Source organism: Equus quagga, chromosome 1 (assembly GCF_021613505.1).
Source record: "Equus quagga isolate Etosha38 chromosome 1, UCLA_HA_Equagga_1.0, whole genome shotgun sequence".
NCBI lineage: Eukaryota > Metazoa > Chordata > Mammalia > Perissodactyla > Equidae > Equus > Equus quagga.
In genome coordinates this window covers 172316374-172333405 of record NC_060267.1, presented here as the reverse complement: position 1 = coordinate 172333405, position 17032 = coordinate 172316374, and the positions used below count along the sequence as shown (strand labels likewise).

Genomic DNA, 17032 nt, shown 5'->3' with positions numbered 1-17032 from the left:
TTACTTCCATATTTCATTTATCCTTACATCAAACCTGTGAGATACTTAGGAATAACACCCCGCTCTTACAAAGGAGGACTCTGCATCTACAGAGTTGGTGTGAATTCCCAAGGTCATACAGCTAAGGAGGGGTCACGTTCAAATCCAGGGCAGCCGCACAGCAAGGCCATGCTTTTACCTATTCTGCTATACTGATTCCTAAAGTCGCTGAGCAGTGACAATTGACTCCAGCCTCGCTCACTGAGGCTGCCTCTGAGGAATTCAAGCTTGGAGCCAGCCACCAGGAGAGGGAGGTGGCACCCCGAGTGGGGCTTCCTGTATAAACAGGAGGCGTATGGGAAGCGGCACTGTGGTGCTGGGACAATGGGCAGCGAGCAGGCAGGGCCCCCTGTCTCCGGTGGGTGCTCAGGGCTGCGGGCAGCCGGGCAGGAACAGCTGGGGCCCTGACTCCCTGACGCCCGGCCCAGGAGAGGAACTGCCCCTCTCGTGGCTTTCCCAGGAGGAAGTTCCCCACTGCTTCTCGGGAAGCCCTTCCCATCACAGGCCTCGGCTGTGCCTAGACCTCCTCTTTCTTCTTCAGGAGCGTGTTGTCTTTAGGACTAATCTGGGATACAAGCCTCCTCTGAAGTCCCCGTGGCCTGGAGGCCTGGAGGGTGTGGGCAAGCCGGGCCAGGCTCAGATGCCACTCCAGGAGGCAGCCACCACTGAACATGTGGTAAGAAAAAAACCAGAGGGCAGTAAAAAAAACAAAAAAACCAGGACACGTAAAGCAAAACGATCTGATGTCACATCCCAGCTCCAGTTCTAACCAGTTGTGTGTCCTCGGGCAAGCCACTTCACCTCTCTGAGCCACAGTTTCCACATTTGTAAAGCGGGGAAAATAATATCTATCTGAAAGAGCTGAAGATTAAATAAGATAACGTATGTAAAGTAGCCAACACCTTGAAAGACTTGCAGAAATAGTAACCTTGAGTATTTAAAGCACCTAAGAAGCCCCCCACCTTCGGCCCACAACTAGTCTACTGCTGCATCTGAACTTTCACCATCAGAGGGACTGGGTCACCTCTGAAATACCAATTACCCCTTGGAGGGGGACAAACACCGCAGGCCTGGGAAGCCAGGGCAGGTGGATCTGAAAGAGGATCCAGAGCAGACCCCGACCACTGCCCTCCCAGGCGTCCACACCACCACACACTCCTGTTACCTCTCACTTCTGTGGCTAGGCCTGCTCACTCACTTCTCAGGCTCCACCACCTCTACCCATCTCTTTTCTTGAATGTTCTCTCCTCTCTCTCTACACCCTCCCTGGGTGACTTCATCCCATCCCATCTATAAATTAATGACTCTCAAACCTCTCTCCAGAGTCCCGTTCTCCATGTCCAACTGCCTCCCAGACATGTCCTCCTGGATATGCCGTGCACAGCCCTCAAATGCACCGTGTTCCACACAGATAATCATCTCACCCAAGAATCCTGCGCCTCCAGCCTTCCGCATCTTGGGGAACGGCCACACCTACGCCCCGCTGACCCAGCCAGAAACCTGGGAGTTGTTCCAACTCCTCCCTCACTCCCACTCGGCTCAGTCACCACGTCTCACACATTCCACTTCCTGAAGGTCTCTCCAGGTGTGCTCTTCTCTCCACCTTCCGGCTCCTTCCTTAGTGCAGGCCCGTCATCTCTGACGCGGACTGTACTGCAGCTGGAGTCATCTTTCTAACACGCAAACCCGCCCCTTCACTCCCCTTTGACACCCCTAAAGGCCTCAGCATAAAGTCCAAGTCTCCCAGCGAGGCACCCTAGGCCCTCAGCGGTACAGACCTTGTGGACTTGTCCAGCCTCGTCACCCACGGCCCAATACCCCTCCCCAATGCTGGGCACCACCAAACGCAGCCGCTAGCGCCCCCTGAGAGCACCATCCCCTCCCTCAGCTCTGGGCCTTTACACACAGTCTGCTTCTTACTGGAGTGCCTTCCCCACACCTTCCCTGGCTCTTACGCATCCCTCAAGACTCAGCCCCAGAGGCACCTCCTCCAGGAAGGCTTCCCCCATCACAGTACTCATCATACTAAACTGCATTTGTCTGTCTGCCCATCCGACTCCCCACTAAACTGCACTGCCCCGCGGGCAAGAACAGGCTGCCTCTCCAGGTCTCCAGGCCCAGCACGGGCCCAGTGCAGAGGTGGTGCCTGGCAGGGCTCACGGGAACGCGGGAAGGAACGTTTAGGACCGAGGGTGCTGAAGGCCGTCCTGAGAAGGAGGGCGCGCAGCAGGCTCCAGCACACTCACAGGTGCCCTGGAAGGTTCCTCCTCCCAGACGGCTCATGCAGTTCAAAGTTTGCAAACGATTTTGCCTCAAAGCCCCAGGAGCCAAAGAAAATCTGGTGGAATCTTAACAGCAAGCCCCTCCCAGACCTGAAAAATGGAGAATTACCAGGGAGCATTCGGTCAGCACAGACTGCCACGGACAACAGGCATCCTGTGTGGACAGTCTTCCTAAGGCTCCGCCCTGAGCGATTAAGGAGAGACCATCCCTGGACATATAAACAATGTCCCACAACCTTCGTCGAGCCCCAGAACGCGTGGGCCCTGGCTTCTCACAGAGAGTTGGAAGCAAGGCAGCCATGCCTGCCCTTCACGAGGCGCTGGCCTCCGCACACAAGGTGGTCCCTCTGCCTGGACTCCACCGCGGCTCCAGGCCGCCCTGCCGGAAAATGCCTTAGCGACCCCTGCCTTTGGCCTTAAATGCCCCTGTTAACCGTCTCCGGAGCTGCGGGCGGCCCACCGTGTCGGGCAGATGCTCTGCGCTTCCCGGACGGGCGGCCGAGGCTTCGCGGGGAGCAGCGGGGGCCCGGGGAGCGCGGGGGGCGCGGAGCGGGCAGGACGGCGCGAAGGGTGCGCGGGGGACAGGACGGCTCGGGGGGCGCGCGGGTGGCAGGATGGCTCGGGGGGCCCGCGGAGGGGGCAGGACGGCACGGCCACGGTGCCCGCGCTGGAGGGGCCTGCGCGCCCGCTCGCTCAGCTCCCCGCCGGCTTCCTGCGCCGCCCGCCCGCCGGAGGAGATAACACCCGCCGGCCCGACCACCGCCGGCCGCTGCTTCCGGCGGGCCTGGAGGGGAGCGGCGCCTACAAAGCGAGGAAGCCCCCAGGCTCCGAGGAGCCCCGCTTCCGGCCGACGGGATGGATGCGCGGCGCTCCGTCAGAGCCCCCCACCCGAGGCACGCGTCAGCCTGGCACACCCGAAGCTGAGCCTTCCTTCCTCCCTCCAAGTGCTGGCGAGCATGCCGGCAGGCTTTTCCTTAGAGCCCTCCAGGATCACCCCCTATCCTGAATCCCCCTCCTCTTCACGCCTCATTATCCCTGAATACACACATAGGGACATCTAACACTTGTCCTAGATTCTCTCCCACCCGCAGTTTCTACCTCTCACAGAACTATAATTAAATCCTGGACTGATTCATACTAAAGTGTCAGTGACTAATACATTTGAATGTTTAATCTTTTCCCAGAGTAAATATTCACCTAAAAGAAAGAAGCACTAAATGTGGAATCCTAGACACTCATTCAACAAACATTTTCTGCAAGACATACAGATACATCAGGCATTAAAAATACAAAGATGATAAGAATACAGCCACTGCCCTCGGGGAGTTCAGTCTAGTAGGAGACAGACAAATTAACAAATAAATTACAACAGAAGGTAATAATTGCTGAGATAGAAGGAAGCACAGACAAAGTGCCATGGGAGCCCAAATACCCAGCCCAGGCTGCTGATGTAGATTACTGGGCCAGGGAAGATCTCCAAGAGGAGGTGACCCTTGAGCAGACTTGAAGGATGAACAGCAAGCAGCTGAGAAGACATTGACAGGCAAGTCATCTTTACCACGTCCAGGTAGGGCAGCCTAAAGGTCCACGTGACCAAGGATGCACCCCTAGTTTGGGGTGAGTGGAGGGGTGAACGGAGCACAGAGCACCCAGAACAGGGGCATGCCCAGGTGGCCAAACGGTATGTTGAAGGTGGGAGGCATGTGCAGCTCACCTTCAGAGCCCAGCCTCTGGCTTATAGTAAACACCTCGGAAATGCTTGTTAATTACACCCAGCGCTTACTCACCTATTGTGGATCAAGTGTGTGTTGTTTCTCTTCCCAATCAGACTGAGGAAAACTCTTCAAGGGCAGAAACTAGGTCTTTCTCAAGTCCACCAGACCACTTGGCACATACCTGGGGACCTCATAGGTACACAGCTGAAAGGGCCCCCTGATTAAAGCAATAACATGCTGTCCTCTGTCCCCCGGCACCTGCAGTGGCATTGCTGGGCACCTCAGCCCTACTGTAGCCTCTTCTGGGGTACCTGACCTTCACTGCCAGGCCTCCCCATGTTACCCAGTCAGAGATCTTGCCTTTCTCCCTCTTCCCTCCTATGGCACCTGTGTCTTGGGCTGCCGAGCTGTGTACAGGCTGTATATTGTTACCTGGAGCTCCCTGTGGGCAGAAATCATGCATCACTGCTCTCTGCATCCCCACACCCAGACAGCCAGTGCAGAGAAGAGGGATACGACAAATGTGTGTGAAGAAATGAATGATGGGATTGGGGAGTTGGTGCATTTGTTCATTCCTTCTTTCTTTCTTTTCCTCCTTCCTTCTTTTGGCTGGAAGACACTCCCTAATATATTTCAGGACCCACAAAATCAGCCATGTCCTAAATGATCACTTAGCCCCTTTGTCATTGTCATTAAATATAAGAAGAATCCGTCATTCATCCTGCTGTTCCTTCACAGACCCCACCTCACGGCAATCAGATGGTTGATGGGAGAAGTTTCTCTTGGTGGAAGAGTTCAGTTAACTAACAAAGAAAGAATGACTGAATTAAAATATCACCAGTTTGCTAATGACCCTAACGAATAATGGCTCCAGGCAGTGCTCATCAATGGCTGTTAAAAATCAAACGAGAAAAAGCTAGACATGCTGCAACTACATAATGCCAGTGGTGAAGAGTTCTTGCCAAAACAGCAAACCAGAACTAACCAAGGCTCTGGATCTGCCAGCGCCCAGGACATGCAGAGGACAGAGGAGCCTGTTACCGGATGCCACAGGGATGCACTCGGCAAAGTCCAGGCTGCGAGAAACTGTACCACAACTATCTGTACAGATATATTGGAAGGAGGAAAAAAGAGAGGAGAGAGATCTACAGATGAAAAGAGACTGAAGAGACATAGTAACCAAACGTAACGCACAGATCTTGTTCGGATCCTGACTCAAACAAATCAACCATAAAATCCTTCCAAGACTACTGAGAAAATGTGAACTTTAACTGTGAACAGTAGGCCCTTATCCAAGGGAGATACATTCCAAGACGCTCAGTGGACACCTGAAACCATGAATAGTTATCGAACCCTATATATACTGTTTTTTCCTATATATACATTCCTATGATAAAGTTTAACTTACAAATTAGGCACAGTAAGAATTAACAATAACTAATAAAATAGAACAATTTTAACAATATGCTGAAATAAAAGTTATGTGAACATGGTCTTTCTGTCTCATGCATTTAGTATTTTCAGACCGAGGTTGACTGCGGGTAACGGAAACCCTGGAAGGCGAAACCACGGGGATGACACATTTGATACACCAAAAAAATCACTCTCAGTTTTAGGTATGATGATCATATGGTGGCTGTGTTTTTTTTAAGTGCCTATATTTAGGGATATAAACTCATATATTCACAAGTGAATAGTAGATATGATGTCTGAGATTGGCTGCAAAAGAATCTAGTGGGGGATGGGTGAAGAAATGGGTGGGGATATAGAAGAAACCAGATGGGGCTTCATTAGACTATTCTCTCTCCTATTTTATAAATTCGAAAGGTGCCACAATAACAGGTTAAAAACAAAGAGATCAAAGACACAGTCATAATAATATTAATAACTATGATTGCTGGGATTCTTTGTGTGTTTGTTTTGCTGAGGAAGATTCTTCCCGAGCTAACATCCATGCCAGTCTTCCTTTGTTTTGTATGTGGGTTGCCACCACAACATGGCTGCCAACAAATGGTGTAGGTCTGTACCTCAGAACCGAACCCAGGCCGCCACAGCAGAGCAAAGTGAACACAACCACTAGGCCACAGGGCTGGCTCGCTGGGGGTTTTTTAGTGCCTCCTCTGTGCCAGATCCTGTGCTAAATGCTTTTCACACAGTATCTTATTTAATCTTTTCCTGAACCCTGCAACCTAGATACTATCATCACTGTTTTGTAGATGAGGGAACTGAGGCACAGAGAGGCCAGATAACAGGCCCAAAGTCACACAGCAAGTAGATCACAGATTTGAGTGTAGATCTGCTGAAACCCAAGCCCACATGCTCTCCCACGCCCTCTCACTCACTGACACTGACTTCCCGGAGTCCAGGCAACACTCTCTCTGTCTTACAGTGAAGAGGCCGAGGCTGTGTTCAGTAATAACTAGTAAAGTTGAAGATCTTTGTGCCTTTCAATCCAGCACTCCCACTTCTTGGTAAACTGTAGCACAGGAGCACGAGCAGACATATAGGAGAATGTCCACGGCAGGGCTACTGGTAACAGCAAAGAAGAGGAAACAACCCAACGTCCCTCGATGGATAAACAAACCATGGCGTGTTCATACAATGGATGGGGCAACACAGTGAAAACCAATGGAGCTTGTCTTTGTGTATCAACCGGGAACTTTTCACAAACATAAGCCTGAGTGAAAAAGCAAGCACGTGTCTTTCTGCAACAGCAGGATACCATTTATATAAAGTTATGACACAGAAAACAATACTAAGTATTGCCTGGGAATGGATACACATGTAGTGCAAGTATGGAAACAGCTACCGGAATATTAAGCGCCAAGTTTACCGTGGTGATCATTTCAGGAGAAAGAGGGACAGAAGGGGATCAAGGAAGCGTAGAGAGGGGTCTTCAACCATGTCTGTAAGATTTGTTTCTTCAAAAGGAAATGTATGTTAGGGAGTCTGTGGAGAAACAGGGGTCCCATACACTTCTGGTGGGCATGAATACTGGGTCAATCTATACGGAGGGTACGGTAGTCCCCCCTTATCCTCAGGGGATGCGTCCCACGACCCCCAGCAGATGCCCGAAACCACGGCTTGTACCCTATATAGACTATGTTTTCTCCTATACATATGTATTTAAGATTCAACAGCAAAACCAGCACAAATTCCTCTTTCCTTCTTCACAACTTCACAGATAGAAGATTCGTTCTTAGGGTAGATCTTAGCAACCTCAGCATACAATTATTTTTCTTTCCTTATTAGGTCAAGAACTTTCACCTTTTTTCTTGAGGGAAGCACTTTATGGCTTCTCTTTGGCATATCCAAATTGCCAGCATCTACTCTTGCATTTTGGGGCCATTATTAAGTCAAATAAGAGTTACTTGGGGGCCAGCCCCATGGCTGAGTGGTTAAGTTCACAGAGCTCCACTTTGGCAGCACAGGGTTCACGGGTTCAGATCCTGGGCCTGGACCTAGCAGCGCTCATCAAGCCATGCTGAGGCTGCACCCCACATAGAAGAACTAGAATGACCTACAACTAGGATATACAACTATGTACTGGGGCTTTGGGGAGAAAAAAAAAAGAAGATTGGCAACAGATGTTAGCTCAGGGCCAATCTTCTTCTCCAAAAAAAAAAGAGGAGTTACTTAAACACAAGCACCGTGATACCGCAACAGTCAATCTGATAACTGAGAAGGCTACTAAGTGACTAACAGGCAGGTACCATATACAGCATGGATACTCTGGACAAAGGGATGGTTCACATCCTGCAGGAGGGAGCAGGATGGCTCAAGATTTCATCATGCTGCTCAGAATGGCACACAATTTAAAACTTATGAATTGTTTATTTCTGGAATTTTCCATTTAATATTTTCAGACCACAGTTGACCGGGGGTAACTGAAACTGCAGTTAAGAGAGGGCTACTATAATTTGGTAACATCTGTCAAAGTTACAAATGCACATACCCTTTGATCCAACTCTTCACTTCCGGAAATTTTTTTACAGATATATACACACACCTACAAAATTAGGTACACACAAGATTATGCATTACAGTATTGCTTATTTAAAAAAAAAGATTGAAAACAACCTAATCCCATGCAGCTCTAAAAAAGAGAATGCACTGATACGGAAAGATTTCTAAGGTGCAGAACACAGTGGATTAGATGCCGCCATGTGCAAAAAGCGAGCAAAGTCAGGGAAATGTATGCATTGTACTTGTATATGCATAAAATACGTCCAGAAGGATATACATGAGACCAGGGTCACTCGCTGCCTGTGAGAAGGGTGACTTGGGAACAGAAGTGGGAGGGAGACTTTTCACTGTAAGTCTTCACGTTTTTAAATTTTGGTATATGTGAATATATTGCCTATTCAAAAAATGATAAAATTTTAAAACTCTGAAGCTCAGCAAGGTGCCATAATTTCCCAGGCTACTATCTACAGGAATCAGGACAGAGGTCTGTGTTAACCACTCCGCCGTGGCGCCTCCTGGCCTGGGGGGTGTGCACTGATGACAGTACAAGCACCAGCACCTCCATTCTGTCTCACTACCTGTGTGGCCTAGAGCAGACCTGGTATATTTCTGGACCTGAGTTCCCATCACCCATGTAAGAGGGTCCCTTCCTGTTCAGACATGCTACCAGTCCCCATTCCTCAGAAGTGCTGCCTCCTAGCAAAAGGCTAGGGCCAAGAGGTACCTGGAACAGAGCACACCAGAATCCCACTGTTCCTACCCAAGGCCCCTGATCCTGACCACTGTTTCCCCCAACAAAAGCCTGCTTGTACCACCACAGCAGCCTGTCAGCAATTACCCCCAATTACAAACCCAGAGCCCAGCAAGGCCTCAATTAGTCTAAAAAGGGGCCTGAGGAGGGGCCCGCTGCCTGGAGTGGGGCACCCACATACGATGCCTCCACCCACAGGCGCAGCACACTCCTCTCAGTCAAGCCCAGGGGCTTGGATGCTTGGTAACAACATCCTCAGGACACGGTCCTGGGGAGAAGGCTGTTGGCTCTCCTTTCCAGAGTGGCCATTCCCTGCAGGGCCTGGTCAAGCTCTCTGGCCAGAAGCACAGTTCTCCAGACTTCATGCTGCCTCCCTGCTCAGACCACACACATTCTCCCTCTTAGCCCTGTCCCAGGCAAAGCGCAACATCTCCAGGCTACCACCTCCTTCTAGGAGAAGACAAACATCCCTGGAGGAACCCTGCAGATGGAGGGATGCCCCAGGCGGATGCCCCTAGAGCAGCGTGGTTATGGGCTTGGCTCAGCGTATTGGGAGGAGGCTCAAATGCCCATCTCTTCCCAGGGAAGGATGGCCTCTGAATTCTTCTCTGTAGCATCCGGAAACAGACTTGTCCCTGGTCCAGTCTTCTCCTGCAAATTCCCTGAGAGGAATACCATCAGGTTTCTGAGCCCAGGACTTGGCAAGCCTTGAGGTTTTCACTGAATTGGCTCCCATGCCCTTCTTCACAGAGCATGTATGGCTCTGAGAAGACTGGGGGCATATATGTGTGTACACAGATCTCAAGCCTGGGTGTGACAATGTATGTGGGGAGGACCAGAGGTTACAGGAAATGGGTCTCATAAACAGCAGGTAGATTTGGTCAGATGGAAAGAAGGACTTCCTGACCTCTCAGGGACAAATCGAGGCGCATGTGCAGGGGCGAAACTCAGGACTGCAAAGTCAAACTGCCACTTATTGGCTGGGGGACTCCAGCAAGGTACTTAACTTCTCTGAGCCTCAGTTTCTCCATCTGTAAAATGGGAATAGTACCAACCCCTTAGGTTTGTCATAAAAATGAAATGAGAGAAGGCATGTAAAGTCCTTGGCTCAAAATACAAGCTCAATAAAGGAGAGCTACTTTATTCTATTATAATGATAATAATAAGAATGGCTGGAGGTACACAGTGCTAATAAGCTCATTCGAGAGAATGCCATCTATAAAGAAAAGGCCCTGTTACTGCATGTCTGTCTGTCTGTATAGCACGGTAGTTTGTTCTTTCACTTTGGAAAACTGTTTGCAATCAAACTAATAAATAATAAAACTAAACATACGCCTGCTCTCCTAGGTACTGACCCAAGGGTAACGAAATGCCCTTCACAAAAAGACATGTACAAAAATGTCGATACAGATTTATTCACAATATCCCAAAACTGGAAACAACACAAATGCCCATCAATAGGTGATCAGATAAGCTAAGTGTGGAATACTACACAGCCAAAGAGATGAACGTCTGACACGTGCAACAAGATGAATATCAAAAACATGTTATGCAGAAGAAACCAGACACAAAAGAATCTATGTTATACGCCCCATTTATATGAAGCTCAAAGCCAGCAAAGCTAATCTGTGGTGACAGAAATCAGGACATGGGTTACCTTTGGGAGTAGGTATTGATGAGGAAAAGCTATGAGGGGACCTTCTGGGGTGACAGAAATGTTAATGTTCCATATCTGGATCAGGGTGGTGGTTACATGGTGCATTATATGTAAAAATACATCAAGCTGTACACTTGAGATGCATATTGTGTACCACATGTAAGTTATACAGCATACACACAAACACACACACAGACACACAGACACACACACACATCATTTTGGCATGAGGAAAATCTCCTTCAGAAGACTAGTAATACGGAACACAAAACTCAGCCCTTCTTCCTCCCTTCCTCTAGACTTCATCGAAGCTAGGCATCTAAAACTGCTCTCCTGCACGGAGGCTCTTCACACAGCGCCCATTTGTCTAAAGAGAAACTTGATCTGGGAATGAGGACCAAGATGAAGGTCCCCTCAGGGTACTGCTTGGGGCTCCAGACAGCAGGCCTCACCTTGCAACCCAGCCGGCGCAGATGCAGAGGCCTCTCTATTCCTAGTCAAGTTTAGTTTGAATCTTTCAGGCAGGTCCTCACCATGGTCAGGGAACCAGGGAGGTGTCCTGTGTCCTTGCCCAAGGCTCGGCAGCATGGCATAGCCGCAATGAGCAGATAGCTCCAAATGACAGAAGACTCGGGAATCCAGAGCTGGCCCCTGGTGGTCCAGCCACTCTTCCCCACCTGCAGTCCCTTTCATGGGAAAACAGCTTCATTACAAGGTAAGTGGCATTTCTCAATTCTCTCTGTGGAGCAGAGCCATTTTCCAGTTCCACTAGAATGCATCCAGCCCATCCTGGCGGGAAGCACTGAGTGAGAAGCGGAGGACAGAGTCTCTGCCCATCACGGCCTACAGTCTGGGTGCGGAGAAAGACAAGAGGCAGCTTTAAACAACACATCGCCCTGCCAAGCAAGTGCTGGGCCTGGTGGCAGGGTACTCACTGTTCAGGGCTGAACAAAGTGGCTTTGGGCCATGGGAGGCACAGCCATGGGATATCAGAGGAAGCTGGTCAGCAGAATTCTGTATCTGGGAGCATCCCAGAGGTCTTTGGAGGAGGCAGATCCCTGCAGGGCCCAGGAACCAGCCCCCTCTGTCCCTTCTCCCTGAGTTAGCTCAACCAGGAGAAAGGCCTAGAACCGCCCTGCAGTCGGCCTGGTAGAGGGAAGGGTACACTAGGGTACACACTCCTTGGGGCAAAGAGGTTCTGGTAGACTTGAGGGCCAACGTCAGTGAGGCCAGGAGAGCCCAGAACTCTCGCCTGCTGCCTCCCAGCCCAGTCACCCACAGCAGGGGGTGGGGAGCAGGACAGGACACGACGAGTCACATTCAATAAGATATTTACCAACTAGAAACAGCTCTCCTCTGTGAGTCTTCCCCAGAATGGGTAGTGGCTTCTCCTCTCTCTCTCTTTTCTCTCTCCATTTCTCTACTCCCTCTCTCTCCCTAGACACATTTGGGTAAGTGACTCTGCTAATCTCATCCAGGCAGAACAATGCCCGCTGGCCTGGGGTCTGGTGCTGTGTGGGTGTGTGCACAAGAACTGTGCAACCCTCTGGGTGCAGCCTGTCAGTGTGGGCAGCGAGCTCAGCAGAGATGAAGCCTGTGTTAGTGGCCCGCGTGCACTCAAGTGGATCAGGACTATCTTCGGTACCCGAGCTTGTCAAAAGAACTCTGAGCAGCAACCTCTCCTGATGGGAACATCCAGGTGGCAGCCCTGTCACCCTTACCACAGGCCAAGGACATCAGAGAATCAACCGGCTTCTGGGAGTCAGACTTGCAGACATGGAGCCACGAGGTCCTTCTGTGTCCCGAGAGAGGTGGATGTGCGAGTGTGTGAGGAGCATGAGTGGGCATCAGATGGACAGGATCTGAAGCAACACGTGTAACAGGCGGGTGTGAGAGAGGCGTGCGTGCGGGAAGGGGAACGGCGGGGATACGGGTGACTGAGGGAGAGGGAGAGAGAGCGGGATGGAGGGAGGACCTGAGGAGAGGGCCGCGAGTTCCTGCGGGGCAGGCGGGGGGTGCCGCCTGGCGGGAGTGTGCCCTTGCGTGGGGCCGGACGGGTAAGCGCTCGGGCTTCCCTTTCCCCGCCGCGCGCCGCAGGCCGTGCGGAGACGGGGCCGCCGCGCTCGGGAGCGGGCTCCGGGGCGTCTCGGGGCCCCAGGACTGGGGCTGCGGGGCCCGCTCAGGCCTCGGCGGCGGCGCGGGACGACCGAGGGGCGGGAGCAGCGCTGCCTGCCTGGGGCCGCCGCGCGGCTGCCGCAGGGTCCTGGCCGGGGACTCGGGAACGCGTCTCCCTCCATTGGGCCCCGTGAGCAGCTCGCGCCGGCCGTCGGGGCCTCGGGGGCGCGGGGCGGAGGGCGCGCTCGGTCGGCGGGTCCCGGGCACGGAGTCCGCAGGCGGCGGGAGGACCGGCGGGAGCGCAGGCGGCTCGGGGCGGCGGCTGCGGGCCGGAGAGGCGACGAGCTGGGCCCGGCCCTCGGGGGTGGACACCGCCCCAAGGTCACTGAGCCGGGCCCCATCGCCGCAGTGCCGCGGAGAAGGGGACGGCCTCGGGCCCCACACGGCCCCCGACCGCGCAGGAAGCGGCCCCCGCCGGCCTCAGAGGCCGAGGAGTAAACCGAGGCGGGCCCGCCGCTTCCTGCAGAGCCGCCTCGCCGCCCGCGCTGGCCCAGCCGCCGGGGCCTCGCCGTCGCCCTCGCTCCTCCGCCGCCCGCCCGAGCCTCTCCCTGCTCCGCAGACGGAGGCCTGGAGGGCCTGGGTCACCGTGCGCACCTCCCGGTCTGCATCTCCTTGCCTGTTTCCCGAGCCTTCGAATGCGGGGCGGCTGCGTGAACGCGCATCTTGGGGAAAAAACGGATCCCAGCCCCTCCTGGTGAGCACACGCCAGCCGGGCACTCCCTCTTCCATGTGGGCTGGGGTCTTCGTTCCTCGGAAAGACAGTCAGAAATCAATACCTGGGAGAGCAGGACTCCGCTTCTTTCCACAGAGAATCCTTTAGAGAAACTCCTTCCTTTACCCCCACCCCCTACACACACACACACACACACACACACACACACACACACACACACAAACTCCTTAAAGGCTGAAAAGGGAGCCGAGTGTGGAATTCGGGGAAGTGATGACACACACAACAATGCTGTTACACCTGGCTGCTGCAGGCCCGCAGCGGAAATGCCTCTAAGGGGGAGGGGGAGAGAGACAGAGAGAGAGCCAGCCTGGGTGGTCAGAAAACAGAGGAGAGGAGAGGGCATCCCCCCGTTAGGGTGGGGCCCAACCCAGCTGTTTTTCCCCCTGCCCAGGCCCTGGGGGAGGATGGGCACTGGGATCCATCTGCAGCAGCCCCAAACCTGACTCCCCCAACTCCTACCCATAGCCCGGGCACGGACGAGGGTGAGGAAGAAGAAAAACATCTGCCCTCCTGCTCGGGAAGCAGCAACAGAGGTTTTAAAGAAGTGCTGCTTGCCCCCGCGTCTGTTGGGGGCAGTGGGAGAAAGCAACCAAGCTAATCTGAGATACAGGTCGGGCGTCGCTTAACGACGGGGGCGTCGTTCTGAGAAATCAGCCGTCGGTCAATTCCGTCGTTGTGCGAACATCCTAGCGTGTACCTGTGCAAACCTAGATAGCATAGCCTACTACACACCTAGGCTATATGGTACTAATCTTAAGGGACCACCGTGATATATGCGGTCTATGCTTGACCAAAACGTCTTTATGCGGCGTATCACTATTTTCAGTGGTGGGTGGAGGAGGGTATTTACTGAGGTGAGTTTAGGAGAGCCCTGCTCCCTTACTGTGGTGGTCAGACCAGGCTGCCCTCTTGACCTCTCTGGAGTCATTTTCAAGATGCTGAATTCCAAAGAGCCCCATCACCCTGTCCTCCTGTCCTTTAATCTCAGAATGTAGATCAGAGGCCAGGTGGCTGGTGGATGCTGGGGCCACAGGCCACCTAGGGCTCTCGAGGCTTCCTCAGAGACTGAGTGAGCAGCCTGGGAGGAGGAGGCAGTGACAGGCATTGGGCCAGCAGCTCCAGACACGCCAGTCACTAACACACACCTGCATGCCATCCAGTCAGTCCACCTTGCTCCACAAAGCATCCCAGCCCCCTCAGCACCAGGGAGTTTGGGGCACGAGGATTCAAAACGCCAGCCATCTCCCTCACACTATGATCGCAGACTTTTGCTAAAACTAAGTTAACTATTAAAAGGCACACCTGATTTTCTGCCAGCGCCTATTTCCCCTGAGACAATCTCCGTGCATGCAGGTGTAACTAAGTCCCAAACAGACTTCTGCTGAAGGGAGGTGAGAATGCATCCCTGGAGAAAGATCAGAACAAAGGTCTCATCAGGACAGAAATTTGAACAAGTGCCTCCCTCACAGCCTGTTGTTTTTCCTCCTAGTCTGTGATAGAATATATATATACTCTGGCAGTGAGGGAGGCAGGAAAAATTGAAAATGAGAGGAAAGAGGAAAGAGAAGAAAAGAAGGAAAAAAGGAGAGAGAGGGAGAGAATGAGAGAGAGGAAAAAGGAAGATGCGATATCCGTGAACCACATTTACTCTGATACATGATACACAGGTATCATCACATATAAGTATAAATGTGTTTTATCCCATAAAAATAAATAGCACACCTAACACAGGTGCGTACCTGTTTGTGCACCAGCTCACGTGCACCTGGGTATCCGGTATCTCAGATGTCTCAAGGACAAACCCTCCCCATGACTTCTATGTGTGATACCGGTTCACATACACACACAGCCCCACAGAACCTGCGGCAACAGTGGCGTCCATGTCGGAGCAAGAGCAGAGCGGGGTCTACTTGGTGTTGGTAAAGCACATATCCAGCCCGTGGGATTGCGACGCGGATTCTGAGGAGGGGTCCTGTCCCTAGGTCCCGGGCAGCGCGAGGAAGGACGGAGGGGCTTCAGGCGGCGCCCCAGGGCGCCTCTTCCGAGCGTTCTTCTCCCCAGCTGCATCCTGGCCCAGTCACTGTGAGAGCGCGAGGGACAGGCCAGGCCAAGGTTTCTTCATTCGGTGACACGCGTTTCTGGGCTGATTTTCCCAAAGCCACCGCGCAGCTCTCTCCACCCCAGCCCACCCCCGTCCGGCCCCCTCGCCGTCCGCCCCTCCCCCAGCCCCGAGCTAGAAGTTTCGCCCCCAGACAGCAGCAAAGGGCCGAGCAAAGGCGCCGTTTTCTTTCACCTGAAGCTGCGAGGAGGCTTGGCGCGGCTCTCTTCGCTCGGGCCCGAGCTCCCTGGGCACGGGCCGAGCGTGGACGGGCCCGCCGGCACCCTCGGCATCTCCTGGCCCGGTCCGCGGAGCGAGCACCGGCAGACTGCACGGGTTTGTGAGAGCGTGAGCCGGGCCGTCCGCCGGGCCCCCGAAGCTCTCTGGGAGGGGGCCGGCCGGTCCGGGCTGTGCGGGGCGTTTACAAAAAGTGACTTGGAGATGAACTCGCCCGTGCGCGACTGGCCGCCCCGCTATAGGGGCGAAGGCGCCTGACGCAAGCGGAACTTGGCGGAGCCGATACGAATCAGAACAGAGCGAGGCTCCTGGCGCACTAGGGACTCCAGGAGGCAGCCCGGCCAGAGACGCGGGTCTTGCCTCGGGAAACCGGAGGGTGGGGGGAGGGGAAGAGCGCGGAGAAGAAAACCCACCGAGGCGGGGACTGGCCTGGGCGGGGAGGGGCGGTGGGGCCGGAGCCCCTCTCTGTTGGGCGGACTCCCCATGGCCAGAGGCTGAGCTCCACTCCCGCCGGCCGCTCCCTAGGGGAAGGGAAAGAAGAGGGGAGAAGAGCGAGCGGCCGCCAGCGAGCGAGCGCGGGCCGCAATCCGCACTCTGCAGAAGTTGCAGACTCGGCCGAGGGCGGACTTGTGCGCCGGGGGCAAGAGCAGGGCTGCCCGGCCGCAGCGCGCCGGCTTTGTCATGATGGCCAGCTACCCCGAGCCCGAGGACGCCGCGGGGGCCCTGCTGGCCCCGGAGACCGGCCGCGCAGCCAAGGAGCCCGAGGCGCCGCCGCCGCCGAGCCCGGGCAAGGGAGGCGGCGGCGGCGCCGGGACAGCCCCGGAGAAGCCGGACCCGGCGCAGAAGCCCCCGTACTCGTACGTGGCGCTCATCGCCATGGCGATCCGCGAGAGCGCCGAGAAGAGGCTCACGCTGTCCGGCATCTACCAGTACATTATCGCCAAGTTCCCGTTCTACGAGAAGAACAAGAAGGGCTGGCAGAATAGCATCCGCCACAACCTCAGCCTCAACGAGTGCTTCATCAAGGTGCCGCGGGAGGGCGGCGGCGAGCGCAAGGGCAACTACTGGACGCTGGACCCGGCCTGCGAGGACATGTTCGAGAAGGGCAACTACCGGCGCCGCCGCCGCATGAAGCGGCCCTTCCGGCCGCCGCCAGCGCACTTCCAGCCCGGCAAGGGGCTCTTCGGGGCGGGAGGCGCCGCGGGCGGCTGCGGTGTGGCGGGCGCGGGGGCCGACGGCTACGGCTACCTGGCGCCCCCCAAGTACCTGCAGTCCGGCTTCCTCAACAACTCGTGGCCGCTACCGCAGCCGCCCTCGCCCATGCCCTACGCCTCCTGCCAGATGGCGGCGGCCGCGGCGGCGGCGGCAGCGGCGGCGGC

At 54.3% G+C, this 17032-nt stretch overlaps 1 protein-coding gene across 1 annotated transcript in view; it reads left to right on the top strand.

Annotated features, from left to right (window-relative positions):
- The first annotated feature begins 16334 nt into the window (after nucleotides 1-16334).
- Nucleotides 16335-17032, top strand: part of FOXL2 (forkhead box L2) — a 1539-nt gene continuing 841 nt past the window's right edge. Inside the window, exon 1 of the mRNA XM_046652108.1 lies at nucleotides 16335-17032. Coding sequence (XP_046508064.1) covers nucleotides 16335-17032 — 698 coding nt within the window.